The sequence below is a fragment of the Rissa tridactyla genome, chromosome 5 (genome assembly GCF_028500815.1).
Source record: "Rissa tridactyla isolate bRisTri1 chromosome 5, bRisTri1.patW.cur.20221130, whole genome shotgun sequence".
In the NCBI taxonomy this organism is placed as follows: Eukaryota; Metazoa; Chordata; class Aves; order Charadriiformes; family Laridae; genus Rissa; species Rissa tridactyla.
Window position 1 is genome coordinate 28,758,770 of NC_071470.1, and position 19,466 is coordinate 28,778,235.

Below are 19,466 nucleotides of genomic sequence, written 5' to 3' on the forward strand. Positions count from 1 at the left end.
CTTAAAGCACTGCTATTTCATGTCTTTCCTTCTGATCCAATTAAATATTTTTATTTTATTGTAATCATATATAAAGGGCATCTAATTTTTGTGAAAGTAAATAAAAATAAGTAAAGAAAGGAAACCTGTTTTGTCACTGATAAAGTCCTAAAATATATTATTTTTTTCCCCCAATAAGAAGAAATGTACTAAATAGATTATTCAGCAATTCAGTAGGCTGTATTACTCTGCAAAGAGTGTGTTGCCCTTGTCCTGACTTGAAAATTCCCTGCCTCAAACAAATCTACTATCATATTTAAACAGATAAAGCAAGAGTAATAGCTTCCATCCACAGTAAATGAAAGGGTAACTTAATACTACGGCAGAAGGATTGTTTTTGAGCATTTTAATAATAAAAGAATGTAATATGACTCACCCAGGTATCGTAATCTAGCAGAGTCTAGCTGCCAAGGTGCTGTTTTTGATGCTCTTGAAACTTCTTCCCTTATGTTACGAACATGTGAAAGCACAGAATATGTTCCGAGCATTAGGCTAATAGCAAATGATAGGGCTTTGAGTATAAGTTTTAACAGTTATTTCAAGCTACAAAGTGTTTTTTGAAAGGAAGTGAGATGGTTTCCTGCCCCCTCCTTTGCCAGTTTTAAAGCTTTTATTTTAGCTTTATCACTCTGTAAAACTCCTCATATATTGTTCTGGTCAAAAGCTGGAGGGATCCTAAATAGGTCTAACAGGCAGTGTTTAAGAGTAGGTACCTCTTTTCTGTAATAAAGATACTAAATAGATAGAAGTATAAGCTTTTTTTTTTACTTGTTATTGCAGTAAAAATGTCAGCTGCTAGCCTCTACTGAAGGGTCTGTTTCAATGCAAGTGGTATGCTTTAGGGGAAATGCAGTAAGTGTACAGTTGTGCAGTGCAATCATAAAGTTTGTCTGTCTTAATTGAAGCAGTCACTTTGTAGCACAACTTGATGCTTAGCTCTAGATGGAATATAAATTCACATGGCACAAAATTATTTTTAAATGCAGGATGCCACAACTTCATGGAGAAATGCTTGACTCTTGAGGATTCTAGCTCTTCTTACCCCCAAAATTTCAAGGCCGGGGAAGACAACTATTCAGAAGACGTGATATATTCGTGGAAGTTTGTTCTCATTTGCTGTTATATGAGAACATAACATGTAGCTGGCATTTGTGTGTCTGTAGTGCTTATAGATAGATACTGAAACACCTACATCTTTGTAGCCAGTAAATTTTTCAGTGTGGTAACCTTGCACTCTGTGTGCTGATAAGCAACACGTGGGTGGCTTTTGGATTTTTTTCTTCTTCCCATGGGTTTTGGAATGAAAATAGAAGTCTGTAGAGAGTGAGCCCGGAAATACTGGTGTGTATACTTTTGAATGTTGCATTGCACAAACACTTGGCAAAACATTACTGTGAAGCAAAGCTGGAGATAAATCCTTAAAGGCAGGTGAGTTAGCTTGTGGTGGAACTGCCTATCCTAAGAGGAGACTAGAACTTGCATTGCTAAAATGTAAAATCAATTGAGAAAGCTTTGCAAGACTTCAGTATGTTAATTTTGTGTTAAACAGAAGCAAGCTTCCAAGAAACCCGACCTGAAGGTTTTCTTTGTCTGTCTTCCAGTTTATACATCTCAAACTTCATCTAAAACTAAAGAAGTGGGGGAGGTTTTGAAAGGCTAACTCTTGCTGGGCTCACTTGCAACAACAAAGAAAACTGATGTTCTTTGGCTCTGCAAAATGAATGAAGTCACTGTATGTGTGTTACTAGAAACCCTGAGGATCCAGATGTAAGGATTTTTAAAAGCCAGACTGGTACTTTTTCCTTAAGTGTCTTTCTGAAGAAAGACTGGGAAAATATTTCTTCAAATTTTATGTTATCATTCTCCCTTTCTCTCACAGAATCACAGGCAGGGGACATTTGATCTCATTTTTTTCAATATGATGTTATTACACATTTTTTTGTGCCTGTGAGTAATTTCCACATAAAAATTTTCTTTTGCTGCATTGAGAAGTTGTCTCTTTAGCATGACAAAGTTCAGTGGAAACAATTTCATGAATATTAAATCCTGGAAATAGTCATTGCTTTAAGCTAGACTATGAAGGTGTGTTGCCTTCCTTCGTGTATTTTATTTGTATTTGTGTTAAAAAGCTAGAATCTCTTCTCCTCAAGACAACCTTAAGTTGTAAAGATGACTATATTCTGGAAAATTTAAATGTTGATACAGAATGTATGAGAGTCTGCGACTCTGAACAGATGATGAAAGATAATATGAAGCGCAGCACCAGTATGAGTACAAAAGAAGCCTTTATTAGACATGTAAGAAATTGGCACCAGTAATTGCTTCAAGGGTAATTTCAGGGATCAGAGAAGCAAACATGGATGTAGAAAAACACTCAAAAAGGCCTTAATGCAATAGACTTACCGCCTTGGTTTTCTGTCATTTCTAAGGGCAGACAGGTATCAAAACTTAAAAGGTCAGAGATCCTTAGAGATGCACAAATTTTGATAATGAAGCAGAATAAAAATTTGAAAAAAAGAGGGGGGAAGTGGAATATGGTTAAAAGTATCAAGTGAATTACCTTTTCTCACACTAGTGTAGTGTAGGTACTGAAGTCACGTAGCTAAATACAAGCCTGCTCATACTTACCTACATAGACAGCTGTTTGCAAACAAAAATAGTAACTGTGTGCTGTGGTGGGTATCTGAATGGCATAATAATGAGTTGTTGTGCATTGTAAAGTAGATGGCATTCCTGGGTGGCTTTTATGCTGTCTTGAAGATTGCAAGTATTTGAGGTCGTATTTGCAACTGATTTGAGAACATGCAAGATAAAACGCTGTATGCCTGTGACTCCTTTCCTGCATCCCAGAGTTAACCTGATGCTTTGGCCATTTCAGAATGGTGTCAGCATGAAGGTGACATGATGTGGAGAGTCCTCTTTATTTCTGTGTCTTACTGAGAATGAAGGGGACAGTTCTGACATGCTCTTCAGCCAGGCTGAAGAGCATGTTATTTGAGACTAGATAGGAAAGATAAGTCGTTTTTTTCCTGCAACATCAGCACTAATGTGAAATGTTAGAAGAAAAAGTGGCTGAGAGATTACTTGGAAGGGTATGGTGCTGAGGCTATAGAAAATTGAGGGGGAGAGATCAGCGAGCAGACATACAGTTTATGTAAAATTTTGTTTTTACATCAAGTCCATATCCAGTGTAATCTCGGTCTCTGGAATTGACATTTAAGGAAAACGCTGAAAACAGGTGTTTGCAGTATTTTATTCTGGCAGATGTTCATCCCCCCCCAAAAAAACCAAAAAAACACAAAACACAAAACCATTTAGTTTGTATTCTCTTGCTCAAGCATTTACCAGATGCTTGCCCTGCTGGAAGCCTTTCTTATAGATGTTTCCACTCATTTGATACGGTAGTGTATCAGATAGTATCAGTATATAGGGAAACTGCACAAGTCTGTATGTGCAGATTAAATTACATCCTTTTCAGTGTTCTAAGTAGTAGGGGTGGGGGGTTTTTTGTTACTGTGACTCATATTGGAGTCACTCGTAAAAGTATGCTGCACCATCTAATTACAGATCCTACATTTGGCAATAAAAAGCTGTTCTTAAGCCACATGGTTCATAGGTGTGCTTTGTCTCTTGAGTACTTCAAATGCAGGGAACTATTCATGTTCTCCCCTCCCCCTTTTTTTTTTAATAAGGCATGTCACTCTATATGAACCAAAAAGCATTTAAATTGCTTACATATATCACAAATGAAATAAGAACCCTGAGGGTGAGAACCATCTGATACACGTTGGCATGACTAGAGGTGACAAATTCCAAAACAGGAAAACTTATTCTTTCTTGGAAGGCCTAACTTGGCCTTATCTAGACTCAGGTTTTAAATGTTCCTTAATTTGATGTCTCCATTGCTCAAAATACAATGCTATAAAACTACACATATGTAAAAATTGTTAAAATAGTCCAGTGGCTGGAGCATGGGGCTGCAAAGCAGAGTATGTGGCTTCTAGTTCTCTCTTTACTGTTAACCTTTTGGAAGATTTGTGCGTTATTTTATTAATTTAACTTCAGTGTGATTGTATGGGACCAAAGTTGCAAGCCCAAATTCCGTATCACCTGTAATCAGAGGAGAGAAGTAGATGCTTTTCAGGGGAAAAGGGGGAAATTCAGAGCATTTGAAGTGATACCTAAAAATAGGTAGTGTGAGGTTTTCCTCATGTGAACTGGCCGTAATCTCTTATCCTTACATTGCTTAAGCATTCTTAATTTCCCGAGTATGGAACAGGAGAATACTGTGGTACTAAAGATGAGAAGGATGTCCTGGTGGAAGATAAAACTTCGCGCACATAACGTTATTTCAGTCAAGTTCTGTCATCACATTTCTATTTTCTGCTGTGGTATCCTTTCTGTAATGTAAGAGGATTATATATATATATATATATAGATGGGTAAGGCACGTAGGGCTGATAGTTCTTGAACCATTAATTGTAGAACTTGCCAGATCACTGGCAAAGTGTGCAGGTTTGTGTGTGCAACTCAGATTTCTCAGGTTGTCAGATCAGTAATAATTAATTGCATTTCAGAATAGTTCTGTACTGGTTTTGGAGTTATATTAAAAAGCCCTCATATATATCCCTTAAGGAGCTGTTTGAAAGTTTAATGTCTGAGCTCAGCAGTTTGTATTCTCTCTCTGTTAAGTTTTGAAGGATACTCTCATAATCCCATCTTTGCCTGAGGTGTCAGTCTCCTTAAGTTCTCTGATTACCGTAGTTGTATGATATATGTAAGAGCTGCCATTAAAATTACTACTTTATCGCTTGGAGCCATATCAAGAACCAAGTCTTAGTTTCTTGACCCAAAAGATCATCACAAGTTTAATGATCTGCTGTTTCCATTCCAAGCTTCCAAAAGAAACAGTCCGGCTGCTGGCTCCTTTTCCTTCCTTTTCCTTCCATGTTTACATTGCCCCACAGCAGACGCTACTGGAGTAACCAAACTAATCCAACAAAACAAAAGATCAGTTTTTGGCAGTATCATTTCCCCAATCCTAGTGTCTTGTACAGTCACACAACTACTTATGGTGGCACAAAAAAAAACCAACGGTGTGAGGGGCCGGAAGGGCAACGTAGGGCAGTGAAGTGCTGGGGGTGTGTGTGCCAGCTTGAATTTATGTTAAAACACTTTATAAATAAAAGGCAAGAGATTGCAGATGGACAGATAGACATGCAGTAGAAAGCTGTGAAGCAATACTGACGCAATATTTAGGTAGCAGTCAGACTCAAAACCCAGGAAAAAATAATTTTCCATTTGCTTGTGCGATTCTGGTACAGTTCCTATCTTGTATACTGAATAAGGTGGGAATTCCAGTGGAAAAAAATATCATGTAATTAAAGCTTGTGCCTAACTTGTTGGAGTAGCCTCAGGTACTTTTATAATTGTGGCAGCCTAAAAATAGTGACTGCTACCAAACATGTGTGCGATGTGTGGTTAGCTGTGGTTTGAGTTACAGAGCCTACTTGGCTTTTCACCCAGAGAAGGACGTTCCCATGTCACCAGGCATCACTCTCTCCCGATCTGTGTTCTGCAGAATGCATAACTGATTGAGCCCTTCTTTTTGTGTATCCACAAATGGCTATTTCCTGTGTCCAGGAGAGCTGCAGTATCGTCCTGTTCTCACAGAGGTTTACCACAGCAATACTATTGTCCACCTAAGGTTGCTCTTGTGATCTGAAGTTTTTTCTGTGTTAATAGCTGTAATTTTACATATTTTTTTTTTATATGTGTGATAATTTACTTCTGAGAAAAAGCATTGGCAGTGGAGGCTATAGTGCTTTTCATGGGCTATGTTGACTTGCCGCTGTGGTAATTATTTGTGCTCTGACACTAGATGCTTGGATGGCAGATATCTGTAATTAATTGGCAGCGGCAGGAATGGAGATACTTTCAAATGGTGAGCTGTTCCTCGTTTGATATAGAATCATAGAATGTTTTAGGTTGGAAGGGACCTTAAAGATCATCTAGTTCCAACCCCCCTGCCACGGGCAGGGACACCTTGCACTAGACCAGGCTGTTCGAAGCCCCATCCAGCCTGGCCTTGAACACCTCCAGGGACGGTGTCGCTGCATCCGTGAATCAGATGAGAAGTCACGGGTTCAACACAATAGCTGATACAACAGACAGCAAAAAAGAAAATAAGTTATGTCCGCTTTTGCATAGCCACCTTTTGAAAGCGGCATACTTTAGCGGCTTCGGTTGGTTTCGAGTTGGTCCTTGCTGCGCGTTTGGTGATTCAGGATCAGGCCTTGATGGAGCCTGGCAGGGGCGACTCCCAGTCCGTGAAACTAAGGCATGTGGAATCCTCGGTACTGCGCTGCGGGGCGGAGAGCTGGCGGTCGCAGACGAACAGATAACGGGGTAACCCGCGGGTCTCCGTGGAGGGCGTCTCCCCGGGGTTAGATAACGGAGCTTCTGGACACGGGTCCATCTCGCACCTAGATCGGAAGCGGGTTGGGAAGAGCCTGCTGGGGACGAGGGGCACAGGAGGCGGAAAGCGTGTGCCGGGCGGAGCAGCGCGGTACCGCGCAGGGCAGGCGCCTGCGTCGCCGGGGCCGCCGCCGCCTTTCGCCCGGGGCCACCGCCGCCGTGCGTGCTCAGGCAGCGCTGGCGAGACGGAGAGAACCGATCGGCCGCGCCGGCTCCGCGGGTGATTAGCGGGGCTGGCGGGGCGGGGCGGGGCGGAGGGCGGCCCGGGCTGGGCAGGGCTGGGCTGGGCTGGGCTGGGCAGGGCCGGGGCGGGCGGGCGGCCCGCGAGGCCGTGCGGGCCCGGGCGGCGCCGCGGCGGGGAGCCAGGCCCGCGGTGCGGGGCGGGCATGGGGCTCTGGCGCCGCTGCCGCCTGTGAAGGACCGCAGCTTTCATGGTGAGTGAGGCCGCGGGGAATGGTGTGGGGGCGGGCAGCTGCTTGGGTCGGGGGGAGCCGCGGGGGTGGGCGCGGACTTCATCACGGATCGGTCAAGCCAGCCTCGTCCGCTCTGAAACGGCCTCGCCGGGTCCGGCAGGGAAGCAGCTTGCTGGGAAGGGCATCCCCTTTGTGCGAGGCGGGCCGGGGGGACCCCGCCGGGGTGGGAGGCGGCGGTGAGGGCCCACCCGGGACTGGGACTTGTAGCAGCGTGGAGGCTGCCGGCTGGGACCGGCGGGTGTGCCCGCGGCCGGCCGGCTCCCGTCCCGTGCCAGCCTGCTAGCCACGCAGCGGCAGTCGAGGCGTTTGCCACCCGGGCGCTCAGTGTGGATATTTCATGTTCGGCTTCCTCGGAGAGTGGTTACCTTGAGACAAACGGGGCCAAAACGAGATGACCTTGATAGAGCAGTTTGTGTTAGTGTAGGTTCAGCTCTGCCGTGGTGCCGGTCCCCGGGGAGGCTCGGTGCGTGTGGGGAGTCACACAGCCCTCTCCCGGCTAGCCCAGCTGGGCTTTTAGCGCTTGCCCTGCCTTCTGCTGGGTTGTTGGTGTTTCTCCCTGGCGGTGGTTTAGGATCCCTTTGCAGGGTAGCTTCTCTTTCGTAGAGAATTGCGGAGGATCTCCACAACTTGAGCTCCTTGCATCTCAACTGCAAACTGTCGGGTTCCACCCAGAATTAAAACTTGGTTTCGGGGGTGTGTGGTTTTTGTTTGGTTGGTTTGCGTTTTTAAAATCAGGGCTATAATCTACAGCACACTCTCTTAGAACATCTTCAAACCTGAGTTCAGCTATTGTGGCTGAATGATGAATAGATTAAAACGAAATCTGGAAGAAAGCCTAAGTGATCTCAGTGATAAGGATGTATTCTAAATAGTAAACGAACAGCTCATCCTAAATTGATCCTACAACCATATCAGGTTAGTAACCCCTAATTACAGTATAGGATTTAAATGGATGGTGAACTGTGTACCTGTGAGAGATTTGTGTCCGTTTTTTGGGTTTTTTTGTTTTTGTTTTTTTTTAAAGAAAAAGCTTAAAATGAGCTATTGTGTGTGGTTCAGCCGATTGCAGTATGCCTGTGTGTGCAAATACTTCTACTTGCTCAGTCAGCAGGTACTCTTAATATGAGTTTGTGGAGATTTCAGTCTGCTTCATTGCTGTATCGTACATTGTGCTCTGTTCAAAATTGCATTCTCTTCTTACTGGAATAAAAGATCATTTTCACGAGCTTTTTTTCTTCTGTGAATTTTTGGTGGGGTTTTTTTTGGGGGTGGAGTGGGTTTTTTTCTGTTTGTTTTTTAATTTTCCCTTATTAAAAAACAGTCTTGTAGATAACGACTGTCACTAGCAGACGTCTTTATTCTTTTTTGTCTGCTTCATCTGAAAAGGATGAAATTACTACAAAGGGCTCATAGTTGTAATCTGATAAAATGTGCCACTCCCATTTTTGTGCTGCTCTGGCTTCTTTACTGTAGGGTAGTGCTGGATAGAACACGTCAGTGAATACTTGCTGAAATGCAGGGTGGGCTGTTGCTTTAAGAGGTTTGAATAACTGTACTAATATGCCAATACTGTAACTAGCCACCCATATTCCAAAATAAAACACAATAAATAATTCCTTAACTAAGGAATTCTTAGAATAATGATATACGTAGTGCTGGTCCGGAAAACTTTGTGCTTAGGTGAATGAGATTTCCAAATTAATTCTGCTGTATGGAATAAAATTCCCATTGCAGCCTAGTGTGTACAGTTTTTCTCACCTTCAAAAGCAATTTTGCTCTGTAGTTGGCTTTCGATGAAAGAAAACCCCAAAAATAATTTTTGCTAGCCAAAATTAGGCAGCTTTTCTGGAACTTCTACTGTAATAAGCATTGGGTGCATGTGTTTTAATGTCAAAATCTGTGATGCTTTAGGGAGATCAATATATGATTATTTCTGCATATTAGCAGTTTCTTGTGGATGGCAGATGTTTTCCTTTCACTAGTAGTGTCTTGAAGGGGTAAAAACATTAGAGTTAGGGAAAAGGTTCACCTTCTCTGTAGAAGCGGTAGTAGAAGTTAATATTTGACTATGTTAATTTGTGAAAAATAGCTAATAAACAAATCAGTCTCCTAATAGCAACTAGGGGAAAGAATAGCTGTTTACTTCATTCCTGTCAGCACAGTGGATATACTCTGCAGTTGATGGTGCAGCTGAAGCATGTTATGATGGTGCACTCATACACTTGTCCCCGTCAGCTGCTTGCAAGGAGTTATTAATGCAGCAATAATGTCTTTGCTTTCTGAATATGCTGTCGATCACAATACTTTTTTTACTGTATTTCTTTGTCTATTTTCTTGTTGGAGTTTCATTTGGTTTTTTTTCAGTCAACAGCTTTGTCAGCATGAGCACTATCTCTTTACTAAACAAAGCTAAGTACTATTGAGTAATTGAAATACGTTTTTCTTGATTTTTTTTTTTCCTTGTTTTCAAACTGATGTCATGCATAGCAGTATTAGCTAACATTAATGAGGCAGACATTCCAAATTCATGACAGTGTTTCCTGTCACAGCAATGCTGGCATTGTAGGATTGATTGTTGAGACAGTGCCCAGATAACAAACAAGGAAAAAGAGGGTTTTTCTGTGTCCTGAGAGCTTCACAGACGTGCCCCCATGAGTCCCACAGAACTAGCTTGAACTAGAATTGAATTGTACGATACAGAGTAGAAAACAACAGACCTGCTGCTCTGCATTCATGTGTGTTTTTCATCCATCCTTTTATTTTATTTTTTTTTTTTTAGGATGAGGTTGGAGAAGAAGGCCTTTCTAGAAGTGATAGGGGTCTCATTTTAGTTTCTGAATGTGTTGGAAAGGTTGGATCTGTTGCCCAAGGACAGGTTAGGCTGAAAGAAAGAAATGAGTACCATTTGAGGAGCTGTTTGTGCTATCGGGAAAAAGTCCATGGCTGGAACAGTGTTCATAGTGCTCATTTGTGATGATTAGTTTTCACAGTATGGTTTATTTTTTAAATTATTATTTTAATATAAATGATATAAGCAAGCTATGCATGAAAGCAGATGGGTTTTGTAAGTGTCAAAATTCATTACAAAGTTGAATGTAAAAATATCTATAATATGGGTTTGGTTTTTCTGTAGGACTGTCTGACCACGTTTGTAGTTTGTATATCACTGATACTTTGCATACTTAACGTTTGCTATAGTACTTCAAGCTTTGGAGTGGATGGGAGTTTTGTAAAGGTTGTTTTATTCCATTAGGTCATGGTTTTGGTACATTTTCTTCCAAAACAGTATTTGTAGGAAAAATAAAAATAGTATGTAATGCCAAGTCCCCTAATGTAGATCACAGTGATACAGTAATTAAGGGTGGAAGGAACTCTGAGGGGCTAACTCCGCTCTCAGAGCAGAGTCTGCTTAGACCAGCTTCCCAGGGCTCATCCACCTGAGCTTTGAACGTCTTCAGGGTTGCAGGTTCCACCACATCTCAGGAGACTTGTTCCCAGTGTTTGAGTACCTTCCTAGTGATTTTTTTTTTTTTTTTTCCCCTAAAACCGGAATCCTCCTTGTAGCAGTTTGTGCCTGTTGTCTTCATGTTCTTTATACACGTGCCTCAGAGACTTATACTCGGCCTTCACCATCCTGTTATTGCTGTTGACCAAAGATCCCTATGAAGCCTTCTCTAAAGGCTGAACAAACCCAGTTCTCTCAGCCTCTCTTCGTACGTCAGTTGCTCCAGACCCATCATCTTGGTGCCTCTTTGCTAGTCTTACTGCAATGTGTCAGTGCCTATACTACAAACTCAAATTAATACATTATGCTCTGTTATGATTTAGAACTGTTGTACTTCCAAGGCATCATAAAAAGTGTGGGGTTTCTGTCTAACCATGATTTTAACGTTTTTTGGGTTTTTTTTGTTTGCCATCATTGGCCTGTTGCATCTGAAAATAGCTTGGGTAGGAGAAATCTTATGATGAGATTTTAGGACATGGAGCTCATAGTCGTTTTTGACTTTGATTTCAAAACCACGTAAGTCAAAACAAAAATATTTTAAATAGGTCTTATACCTTGGGTAGTAACTGCTGTTTGTATGCTCATTCTTAGCAGTACTTTGTAAAAGCAGGCTGCTGCTCACAGGAACTTAAGATGTTTCTACAAATAGAAGGAATGGAAAAAAACATAACTCACTCCTGAACATAAATTTTAACATTGTTATCAATTATGAGGTTGCTCTAGTTGTAAAGCTTTAAAGGGCAGAGATGTGAAAGCATTATCTTGGAAGACTTTTGTAGACCCTGTTTAAATTCTCATGTGGTTCATCTTGGTGTTCTCCATGCTTTTAACTTGCCCTGTCTTTTGCTTCTTTAGGAATATGAAGAAAAAACTGGACGAGCTCACAGACCACTCTCTCCTAAACAGAATGTGAGGAAGAATCTTGATTTTGAACCACTCTCCACTACAGCACTTATTTTAGAGGACAGACCAGCGTAAGTTTTCAGAAATACCACAGAGAGGGTCCCTTTAAAATAAGGCTAGCAAAGCTTTTCGTAATGTTTGTATTTGATTACTCTAATTTAAACAGATGATTTATAATTTGAAGTAGAAATTTTTTCAGGCTAGAGAATATAAAAGGGGAATGATTATGAGAAAAATTATTCAAACAAAAATAATGTTATTTCATAATAAAAGCAATGGCTTTGTATGAAAGGAGGTAATTAGGAGAGCAGAGCTCAAGTTTTGAGTAATTCTAGCTTCTAAGCATGCATAAGGGATTTTTATTTTCCCTGGGAGAACGTAAGCATAAAAATGAAGGTGGTATATGCTAAAGAAATTGAGAAGCAAGGATACAATGTCCTGTTTACGCAGAGAAAGACCACACCTCCATAAATAATGAAACAATATAATGATTGTTCTGCAGTGGGTTCAGCATCACATTTTAAAGGTTGTGAAGTACTTGATAGGTTGTTTTATGCTTCTGTTACTGCAAGGAGATACTTGCATATGCAGTCTAACTCCACAACAATTTAGCTGCTCTACCATGGTTTGCTCCTGAATTACACAAATTCAGTCATGCTTAGTCAGTTTATGAATGGTACCCAGCTTTATAGGCATGGCGTCTGCATTTTTAATATAGCTGTACATTGGTGTAAAGAACTGGCATAACACAGGGCTGTGTTTTCTTTAACAAATCTGTAGGAAGAATGCTCATATCAAAGTATTCTAGTTGAAGGGTCATTTAAGACACTTTTTGGCTTGACTTGTAGATTGTGTGTCAAGGCTTCTTGGGACATCTAGAACAGTATGAGTGTGATTATTTGTTATAGCAGGTTTTATTGTGTACAGCTGGAAACAGTACATACTAGCTTATTTGTTGTATTTAAAACCTGTCTGTTAAAAATGATTCTTTATGTGAGATAATCTGAGAACCAGTGTTCAGCTAGATTGAATTAGTGTGTCACATTACAGGATAATGTTCAGATTTTGCTTTCTTTCCTGTTGTTGATAGATTGAGGAACTCCTAGCAGAAGAGGTATTTTTAAGATTCTATACAATTGAATGATCATTTCTTTTATCTATTAGGGAAGACTACTCTGGACAGCAGTGCTGTCCTCTGAATCTTTTGATTCTTTAGAATTAATTTCTTGTTTACAGTTTTCATACTTTTTTAACCTTTTAGGCTTGAAGTAATTTCTTTTTGATATCCTATGACAAAAAGATTTAAGACTTTCGTAAGAAAAATGCAGTGAGATTTTAGTCCAAAATGGCTGCTCTTGATTTTGCACTCACAGGGTTTAGGTAAAGCTTTCTAGGAAAAATCAGTAAATATTCCATATTCCCTCTAGCTTTAACTGGAAAAATCTTAGTAGATACTAAACATCATCTCACATATATGGTGATGTTGTTAAGAAGTAGGACAAATAATATAAGTGATGGAATTTAAGTTAGCAGAACTTGCGTTGTTTCATCCGGTTATCGTTTCCAAAGTTCCCTTAATTCACACCATTTCTAAAGATTTGGATTTAAAAAAGATGCTGGTCAATTTACATAAATGAAACTGGAAAAGAGTGAATTGTTTTCTGTGGTTAACAGTGACACTAATGTGAAAATCTACTTTTCTTGTTCTTTTAACGATCTTGATTTTAAAAAATATTCATAGGCAATGCATACTTTAGAGGTAATATGATTATGTAAATAGTAAAGAATACTACTATTATTGGTGACTGTTGATGGCTAGCAGCTGCCTTGTGTGCGACACCTTACAGGAACATGAAGGTGAATTTTTGCATATCTTTTTTATTAACCAAAGGTATAAACTGTCTTGGGAATACAATACAGTGTTCTACAATACAGGAGAACAAAATACTTAAGTCATTTCCTGTTCTGATGTTTTGGTGATCCTGTAGTTGTATGAGGTACATGGTGGTTATGCTAATTACAAATATGATTAGCTTAAAGTTAATGTGGTCTGACATATGAGTATGTGTATTTGTGTGGCAGAGATGTTACCATCAGGGTTTAATCACAAACCAAATGGCTGTGTTGGTATTGATCAACGGAGAATATAGAGGATGGCTCCAGTGCCACTTGTTGCTGTCTAAGTGAGGAGGAGCAGTTAAGCCTTTAAAATAGACATGGTGTCTCAGAGAGCAGAGGGGAAAAAAAAGGAGTGTAGGGAGTCATTACTTCATGGGTAAAGAAAGTTGTGGATGTAACCCTTAAATGAGGTGTACAGTGAAAGAGAGTATGGTCTTGCATCATACCTGTAGAGAGCAGTTTAAATGAAAACTACCAGCTTGGTATATACCAGTATATTCTCTTTATTTGTGAAGATCAGCCCATGGGTTCAGTTGTTTAATAATAAAAATGCTGAAATTACCAAACATAAGGAAATTACTCAGCATGTTTTGTGTATAAAAGTAGTCGTAGCTGGTCAGTGTTCTTTCCTTCTCTTCTGCTGACTCTGGCAAAAAAAATTCTTTCCAAGGATCTGTTGCTCTCTTTACTCTTTGAACAGATATTTTGACAAGAACCAGTGTATGCTTTTCTTTCAGAAGTGCCTAGAATTTTCTTTGGACAGACTTGCCAACTTTCAATACTGATTATTATTTTTTTTTTTTTTAAATTTAAGGAACCTCCCTGCAAAACCAGCAGAAGAAGCTCAGAAACACAGGCAACAGTATGAAGAAATGGTGGTTCAAGCAAAAAAAAGAGGTGATGGAATTTCTTGTCTTCATAGGAGAGAAGTGTAAAGTTAAGGGGTATTTCTAAACCTGAAATGCACTTGTGTCAGTCTGTTGCTCTGTAACGTGAGGGATCTGTACCTGCTCTCGAAGAAGAATCAATCCAGAGAAGAGAGAGGGACAACAGTAGTTTCATTACAAAGCCCTACACCAGGCCGAGAAAGAAAACAATCCTGGAATCCAGCACGAAATAATTTTTTTTTCATTTGTAACTCTTAAATAATTGAGTGGCATCTGTTCGTGGATTTAAAAATTTACTGATACAGTGAAGTAGATTATCAGTCAAATTAGTGAAGACTAGGCTTATTTAGATAACTACAGGATATTTGATGGTTTCATGTTGGGAACAACCTGTTGAGGCTGTAGTATATCAATACATAATTTTCCGCATAGGAAAATGTATGTAGTTACGTTCATTTGATAATCTCTCTCCCATCTAAAATTTACAGCTTTCCCAAGGTTTTGCTTGTAACTTCTTGTCTGACACTATTCACAGAAGTGTCTCTGCAACACTGTGCCATGCATATCAGGTAGAGCTGACAGGTTTGGTTTTCTTCTGCAGTTATTTTAGATCAGCTGGGTTTTCTAATAAACACAAGCATTGCAATAATAGTAAATTTGGACTCATTGAAGTTTTGTGTCCAGTGAGAGCTACTGGAAATATTTTTTTTTCCAGCTGGCCAGGCCCCTGTGCCCTATGAATCAGTGGAAAGGTGATATGAACACAGGACCTGCTCGCTTTCTGCAGTTGACATATTAATAAAAGTATCCCCTTGTGGTTTTGAGTATCATACACCTACTAGTGAAGTTCTAACTTCATGTGACTCCCACATTAGTATATCCACTCAATGTGTGGTAGTCCAGAAGAGTTTCTCTGTTCTTTCGTTGCACGTAGGGTAGATGGTTTGGGAGAAACGGGACGATGCTCAGGTTAGGCAATGGGCCAGGTCCTTGTGCTGTCTTCATTGTACTGGAGTATGTCATCGTGTCCAGATAAATACCCTGACAAACTCACTTCCCCAAAAGCCACTCCAGATGAACAACTTTGCAGAGTCATGTGTAATGTAGTGTAGAGGTCAGGAAATCAAAGAGTGTAAACACCCTCTTTTTGTTTAGAGAAAATCTCAAAGTCTGCATTTAGGCAGGCTTACAAAGAGCTCGTGTCAAAGGTGAAAACATTAGGAGGCAGCTGGTATGGTTCTGCTCAGGCACAGCTTCTGTTGGGCTTTAAAAAACGTGGACGCATCAGGTTGTGCATGTTCATTCCAAAGACCTTGTTCATGGTACTGCTGCTCTTCAGTTAGTTTTTCTTCCAGGTCAGTACCTTTCTATATTGTAGGCAGTGTGTGTGTGCTTGCACATGCGCTGTAGTGCCACTGTGCTGCTACAAAGAGTGTCTGCCTGCATTTGTTAAACTGCATGTCTAACAAATTTGCCTATGGGAAAAATAGTAGTTGAAGCAAAAATGTAAAATATGTTTAAACATGAAAAATGTTTTCTTTTTAATGAACTGAAGATTTCCGGTGTATATATATTCGTGATGTGTGACATTTGATTAACCATACGCTAAGTAGCATCAAAAATGTGGCTCTTGTGATCACGGAATCACGGAATCTTCAGAGTTGGAAGGGACCTCTAGAGATCATCTAGTCCAACTCCCCTGCTAGAGCAGGATTGCCTAAAGCACATCCCTCAGGGCTGCATCCAGGCGGGTCTTGAAAATCTCCAGAGAAGGGGACTCCACAACCTCCCTGGGCAGCCTGTTCCAGTGCTCTGTCACCCTCACTGTAAAGAAGTTTTTCCGTGTATTTGAACGGAACTTCCTATGTTCTAGCTTGTGCCCATTGCCCCTTGTCCTGTCGCTGGGAATCATTGAAAAGAGCCTGGCTCCGTCCTCCTTAAACCCACCCTTTAGGTACTTGTAAACATTAATCAGGTCCCCCCTCAACCTTCTCTTCTCCAGGCTAAAGAGTCCCAGCTCTTTCAGCCTTTCCTCATAAGGGAGGTGCTCCAGTCCCATAATCATCTTGGTTGCCCTTCGCTGGACTCGCTCCAGTAGTTCCCTGTCCCTCTTGAACTGGGGAGCCCAAAACTGGACACAGTACTCCAGTTGTGGCCTCACCAGTGCAGAGTAGAGGGGGAGAATGACCTCCCTCGACCTACTGGCCACAGTCTTCCCTATGCAGCCCAGGATGCCATTGGCCTTCTTGGCGACAAGGGCACACTGCTGGCTCATGGATAATTTGCTGTCTACCAGGACCCCCAGGTCCTTCTCCTCAGAGCTGCTTCCCAGCATGTCCGCCCCTAACATATACTGGTGTTTGGCATTCTTCCTTCCCAGGTGCAGGACCTTGCACTTGCTTTTGTTGAACCTCATTAGGTTCTTCTCTGCCCAGCTCTCCAGCCTGTCCAGGTCACGCTGGATGGCAGCACGGCCCTCTGGAGTGTCGGCCACCCCTCCCAGCTTGGTATCATCAGCGAACTTGCTGAGGATACACTCTGTCCCCTCATCTAGGTGATGTCCTGACAGTATATCTAAATCACAGTTTACGAAGAGCAACACAGAAGAGTGAAAACAAAATATAAAACTTGTATTATTTTAGCCTGTATTTTGGAATCTGCCATACAAAAAAGGGTGGGGCTTTATTAGGAAATACTCTGACCTGTCCTACTAGGTGGGGCTGTTGGCTGAGATGCTAATTCAAAGCTACTAATGTGGTTAGGTTTGAAGTGTCAAAGGAGCCACATATTATCCAACTCCCTTTGTCCCATCCATCAAAAATGAGCCTTATGGATAATTCTGCTTTTTTCTTTATTCACATGTGGCATTGCTGCTTAGCTTGCTGTATGCCTGGGAAATTTTAATTTGAACAGTCTACTGTACACTTAGGTGAATATAGTGTGCTTTTACATGGATATGTAGCCATGAATAGCTAACACTGAATATTTGGTTTCTGATTTTATTAATTTAAAAAGGAAATGGCTTTTTTGCAGAGCTTAAAGAAGCCCAGAAGAGGAAGAAACAACTGGAAGAACGCTGTAAGCTGGAAGACAGCATTGGCAATGCTGTTCTGACTTGGAACAATGAAATCTTGCCCAACTGGGAAACTATGTAAGACAGTATGTTATACTGAGTTTTAATTAAAATTGCTGAGTCTGTATCCTGAAGAGAAGTTACAAAGTTAGCAAGTATAATTTTAAATGGTCTTGGAAGCTTTTGTTCGAAAGTTGCTTTTGGACAGCTACAAAGAAAATGAGCAACAAATGTTTCATTATTTCTACAAGATGGCTGGAAGTGATGCAGTTCTTATTTGTCTTTAATGGAGGTTTGGGATATTCAGAAACTGTGAAACACAGAGTAGCGATCTGTGGTAGAGAATGTAAAAGCAGAAAGCATAATGCTTGAACACCATGCATTTATCAGAAGTGAGCTTTCCTTGACTACTTGAGCTGTTGATGTTATAATATCAGATGCAGATTGATGTGACATGTATGGCATTATGAAGCCTCTTTAATTACAGAGTGGTATACCTGCTGGGATAATCAAGTGATGGAAGAGAGAAGTAGGGAAAAAGTTATTTTAAAAAAAAATATTAAGTGCTAAAAGATTTCCTACAAAGACACAGCACAGGCAGTTGGTAAGCTACCTTCGCTGTCTGGTTTTTCATGTCCTTTGTACTTTGCTAGTCATCTTAAAAAAAAAAAAAAAAAAAAAAAAAAAAAAAAAAAAAAAAAAAAAAAAACACACCAAAACCAGCTTCCCCCTCCTCCCCCCCAATATAACCACCACCACAACAACAAAAACAGGTCTCCACAACACTCACGACTGCAGTTTGCTTAATCTTGGAATTCAGTTGTCCTGAGAATATACGTTAAAAATATGGTTGGAATTTGTTGGAAAATGCATTTCTGGGGAACTGAAGTAATAAATTAAGTATTAGCAAATTGCAGATTTGCATGTCTGTCTTTAGTATTTGAAGATGCATCCGTTATGGCTGCTGTTAAAATAATGACACCTTTTCCTGTACTGGTTTATAAATCCAGAAGTTCTACAGTGTATTCACTATTTTACATTTTAGTTCAGGATCTGCTTTTAGGTATATAGATTGTTGTGTTTTATGTTACTACCACAAACTTTCATTGGTGCTTAGGTGCTATTCTGTTCCTCTTTCTGGGCTCTTGGATTGATGAACATCAGCTCCAGCCATTTCAAAGCCTGTGTTCTGTTAAAATGTATTTCATGCTGAAAGTTATTTGTTACATCTTCATGCGTTTTTCTGGAGGGTTAGAGCTGCAAAGCTGTGTGGGAAACTGCATGTCTCATTCGCACGGCAGGGTGATAACAGAGGGGAGAGGGTAGACTTCCAAAACTTGTTTCTGTGTTTAATTTTACATGGAGATTTAAATTTGTCCAGTGTTTATCATAGGCAGTGGTGCAGATACAGATTTAGTTTTCATTTATTTATTTCTGTCCCCTATGATTCTTGCTGGTAAAGTGGGGTTGCAGATTACAGATATTGTGATTGCAGTGCTTCTGTCAAAATAAGCCATTAACTTGGAAGGAAGTAAGCTTTCCTTTATAGTTCAAAGCGAAATAGCACTAAAGAATGGGTATGTGCAAACCACTTTTGACTTCTTGGCCTGTTGATCTTCGTTTTGGTTTGGATCCCTTCAGCAGTGGTAGGAGGACGCATTCACAATTCACCCAGCACTGAAATATTTCTCAGAATTAATCCATTTTATTTTAAACAGGTGTTGTTCCCGTAAAGTTCGAGAGCTATGGTGGCAGGGCATCCCACCGAGTGTGAGAGGCAAAGTCTGGAGCTTGGCAATTGGCAACGAGTTAAACATCACCCATGGTGAGACTGTTGTTTTGTCTACATTATCTTAGAAAGAGAAGTAGTAAGGGCACAGTCTTAGTTTTTGTTATAGTGTATCAGAACCTGAGGTGTGGGTGTGGTATGTTATCTAGTTATGCTTTTTTTGTGGTGCTTTGACCTGTTTTGTTCAAAAATACAGTGTCTTTTTATCTTGTGACTGCTCTAGGACTGCCACTCTGAGTTGTTTCTGATTATTGCTGTTGCTGTGTCTTGCTTTGGCGTTAGATGGAGATGGTCAGAATTAATGACTCAAGCTTGCTTTTTTCATTTTGACACCTAGAATTGTTGTTAATTTTGTAGTGCCTATGAGTATGCATATAGCATACTCTGATTTAGAGCAAAACATTAGGTTTGTGAGAGATTA

The 19,466-nt window shown here is 40.5% G+C and overlaps 1 protein-coding gene across 3 annotated transcripts in view; it reads left to right on the top strand.

Annotated features, from left to right (window-relative positions):
- The window catches only part of TBC1D14 (TBC1 domain family member 14), a 76,751-nt gene that overhangs the window by 32,484 nt on the left and 24,801 nt on the right, over positions 1 to 19,466 (top strand). For all 3 annotated transcript variants that reach the window (XM_054202075.1, XM_054202076.1, XM_054202077.1), the window contains exons 4-7: positions 11,350 to 11,468; positions 14,111 to 14,193; positions 17,217 to 17,334; positions 18,975 to 19,081. In XM_054202075.1, coding sequence (XP_054058050.1) covers positions 11,350 to 11,468; positions 14,111 to 14,193; positions 17,217 to 17,334; positions 18,975 to 19,081 — 427 coding nt within the window. The remainder of the gene's footprint in view (positions 1 to 11,349; positions 11,469 to 14,110; positions 14,194 to 17,216; positions 17,335 to 18,974; positions 19,082 to 19,466) is intronic.